This window comes from Ptiloglossa arizonensis, chromosome 8 (genome assembly GCF_051014685.1).
Source record: "Ptiloglossa arizonensis isolate GNS036 chromosome 8, iyPtiAriz1_principal, whole genome shotgun sequence".
Classification (NCBI taxonomy): Eukaryota; Metazoa; Arthropoda; class Insecta; order Hymenoptera; family Colletidae; genus Ptiloglossa; species Ptiloglossa arizonensis.
This window is the reverse complement of record NC_135055.1, coordinates 17796370-17799792: the sequence shown is the minus strand read 5'-3', so window position 1 is coordinate 17799792 and position 3423 is coordinate 17796370. Positions and strand designations below refer to the sequence as shown.

Genomic DNA, 3423 nt, shown 5'->3' with positions numbered 1-3423 from the left:
AGGGACGACGTAGCACGCGGCAACTTTTATGGCCAACTTAAGCGGTTTCGAACTCAAAACCGGGGGAACGATCTTTCAGGATTAAGCGCGCCGGGGATTAAAACTGAACAGAAACAACCGGTTACGGTGGAGCTTCATTTATTATCGTACAAAAGCGTAATAGGGTCATGGCTAGTTACAAAGAGGGCATTTCTTTCGGGAGAGTACCTCGAGGTGGGTCGAACTCGATCCTCGGGCGAATCGTGGCGACTGATAACTTTGGTTTCCTGTTGCGTGGATCCCGAATCATTACGCTCGCGATGACGCTCAAGCGTCGTTCGAAGTCTCGAGGCTTGGAGGTCAGGTGAGAAGCCGCTTGCAAGTTGGCGGGAGATCGCTCGAGTTGTCGTATGCTCTCAGTGGGCGTCCAATCCAGAATAAGGGTCTACCAGAGTCCTAGGACCCCAGATCCTGGGGCCACGACCGTTCCTGCGGGACCGGCTACGACCGTGGGTCCTTCGAAGAGAGTACAATCACTTGGTTATTTTCGTGATTAATTTCGATACGGTAGATTTGTGTGTCGGCAGCCAGAGATCACGAATCAGTGTGTTACTTGTTTCGTTGGTGATTAGTTCTGAGTGAGTTGACAGCAGATTCGTGCATTGACAGTGTGATCATAAGTAAGTTACTCGTTTCATTAGCGATCGATTAAATTTTTGCGGGCCACCGGTAAGTATTTCTTTCTTTATTTTATACTCGAATTCTCGGCGAAAAGAATGTGAACTTTTTCCCTCGAACAGAGAACAGATTGTGAAATTTTGAAATAAAAATTGCTAATTGCAAGAATTACAATGGAACGAAACTGTGAAATTGAAATTGCAATTTAGAAAGAAACGTGCCGAACTTTTGTACATTTTTGGTCTCGAGAACGAAATTTGGGGGACAATATTTCGTAAGTAAATAGATAAATCGTGAAGAATTTAATATTGAAATTGTTTCGTATCCGATAAATAGAATTTTCTGGCGATTGCAAAATTATTTGGGGTGGCTACGATTCAAGATTCAGTTAAGTACAAAAATGATTCGGACGTTGTATCAAGTGTTACAAATTGATTATCGGGCGGCACGTTGAGTTATCTTAATATTAGAATTTTTAATGTTTAATTTTGAACGATTAAAGCAGATAGGATAAAGAAGTTACCTGCAGCCGGTCCGACTACCGCGGCAGAACCAGCAACTGGTCCCACGACCGCGGCAGAACTAGCAACTGGTCCAACTACGGCCGCGGACCCAGCGACTGGGCCCACAACCGCGGCTGCTGGAGCCACCGGACCCGCGAGAGCCACGCCTGGAACCACACCGCCGAGGACTACTGCCCCATTATGGCCCCAACCGAGCGAACGACGTTCGCGTTCTGGATTGGCGGAGGCGATGGCCAAAGCGGCGACAAGGACGATCTGTGTTAGAAAGAATCATTTTTAAACAATTTACATCGTTTTATTCGTTAACGTAATGGAATTCGGATAAAAAGTATGTGTATAAAATACGAGAAAACATACTTGAAACAGTCACAAGTAATGTATTTTAATCAAATCGAGGTAAAGAATTAGAATAATGGAACTGAGAATTTCAACGTGATCGATAACTTCACTGATCCAATTTATACAACTTCATCGCGTTTGAATTTAACTTTGAGATAATTAAAAAGAAAAACTGTCTCGAAAGGGCCCCCGAAGCAATACTAAAAGAAACCCTGGGTGATCCGAATGAAGAAACTTAGATAACGAGACAGTGATAAAGATCGATAAATAGATATGAATCTCTGAACCCAACCTCGAGATAATTAAGAACCAACAATGTCTAAAAAAATTTTCCAAACAATACCAAAGAATTACCCTTCGATAATTTCTTATCCTCAACTCTCAAAGAGACTCTAACGCGACACTGACTATAAACACCACCGAAGTGTACACATCGAATCGTAAATACCAATGGAAACCATCCCCGAGTTGCTCCTCGTGAAACAAGTACCAAAAGTCTAGTTCGCGATATGTTCGTCGAATCTGGACTCGATAGAGATCCAACTTATCGTAGCTCGTGTGTCCACTCGTGTCCGAGGGTTAACGATAACTCACCAAGAACTTCATGACGATGATGGTTGGTCTTCAGCTGGCTGTGTGACTGATGCCTAACCCTCGCGGCGCGATAGTTTATATACCGACCGGGACCGGTGACAATGAAAAACGCCGACGATGCAGCCTTCAACCCCGCATGAAAGTGGGAATAACAAACGAGCCAGGGTGCGGTCACCGATGGACGGGATTAGAGTAGGCGACACAAGTTCCGGGTCCCAGCGTCACGGCCAGGAGCTGTTATCACGCGGGGACGTGTTTCAACCTCGAATGGTCCGCCGCCTGTTACCACAATAACGGTTGTTGCGATGGAACAGAATTTTCCCGCTGGTCAGCAATACAACGGTACCGTGAATTCGCTGATGATCTCGTCCCGGGCTCGTTCTCGTCGCGGAACTCCGCATATTCTCTTCTGATAAACACTAATAACTGCGGTCCAGCGACCATAATTATAGACCGTAATCGCGAAATTTCGTGGCAACGTTAACTGCTCACAATTGACCACGCCGACGAATCACCGAACAATAAGTATTCTTTTTCTTTTTTTTTTTTTCACACAAAGAGACATCCCTCCGGTGAACAATAGGATCGCGTCTGCGGTATGGTGCACGATGAAACTTCCATCATTTGCGGAACAAGCCACGAATACCTATTCTCGGCTACGGATGAGACTCGACGTTTAAAGGTTGGTACCACCCTCGAATGTTTCGCGCGCTTTTTATGCCTTAGCGATTGCGTCGAAGTTGAAGGGACTAGAGATAATGGAGTTTGAGTCGAAATATCGGTAGAGGGCAAACTTGGGTAATCGTGAGGAGTGATTCTGTGGAATGGAGATAATTTTGGGGAATTTTGTCGATTTGTTATTCGAGCGTGTGAAATTTTGGGACAGGGGTTTTTTTGGGGGAAGATTCTTGGGATAGGGTAATTTAGGGAAGTGGAAAGAGTAGTGGATGTTGGATGGAGAGTTGTTTTAGCGAGTGTTGGATTGAGCGTTTAGGAGATTTTAGAGCTTTGGATTTCTTGACGAGCATCGAAGTCACCGAAGTAAACGATTTTATTCTTTCGAGGAGTGTGTTTCGCGTTCGCAGTGCAAACTTTCTTTTCGGTACGTATGTGGTCGAAATATTGCATTATTTGTTTATATTTTTGATCAATATTTCTCCTGTCGTTTACAAGTCATAAAAGGGTGACAAAAAGACTGATTTTCGATCAGCAAAACACCAATTTTCGATCGGGAAAACATTAATTTTTGATCAGCCAAACACTAATTTTCGATCATCCAAACGCTAATTAAGATGCAGCAAAATTGTTT

The 3423-nt window shown here is 44.1% G+C and overlaps 1 protein-coding gene across 1 annotated transcript; it reads right to left on the bottom strand.

Annotated features, from left to right (window-relative positions):
* Positions 1–203: 203 nt before the first annotated feature.
* On the bottom strand, positions 204–2151 carry LOC143150540 (uncharacterized). Its single transcript, XM_076318887.1, has 3 exons — positions 2115–2151; positions 1181–1436; positions 204–495 (listed from the first exon to the last, which is right to left on the bottom strand). The coding sequence occupies exons 1-3, from the start codon at positions 2124–2126 to the stop codon at positions 425–427; spliced, it is 339 nt and encodes a 112-aa protein (XP_076175002.1). The 5' UTR covers positions 2127–2151; the 3' UTR covers positions 204–424.
* Positions 2152–3423: the final 1272 nt, after the last annotated feature.

Excerpts from the sequence above, each read along its gene's own strand:
- LOC143150540 (XM_076318887.1), bottom strand. Across the intron at positions 496-1,180 it reads GGTAGTCGGACCGGCTGCAG|GACCCACGGTCGTAGCCGGT; the intron begins GTAACTTCTTTA and ends CTCTCTTCGAAG.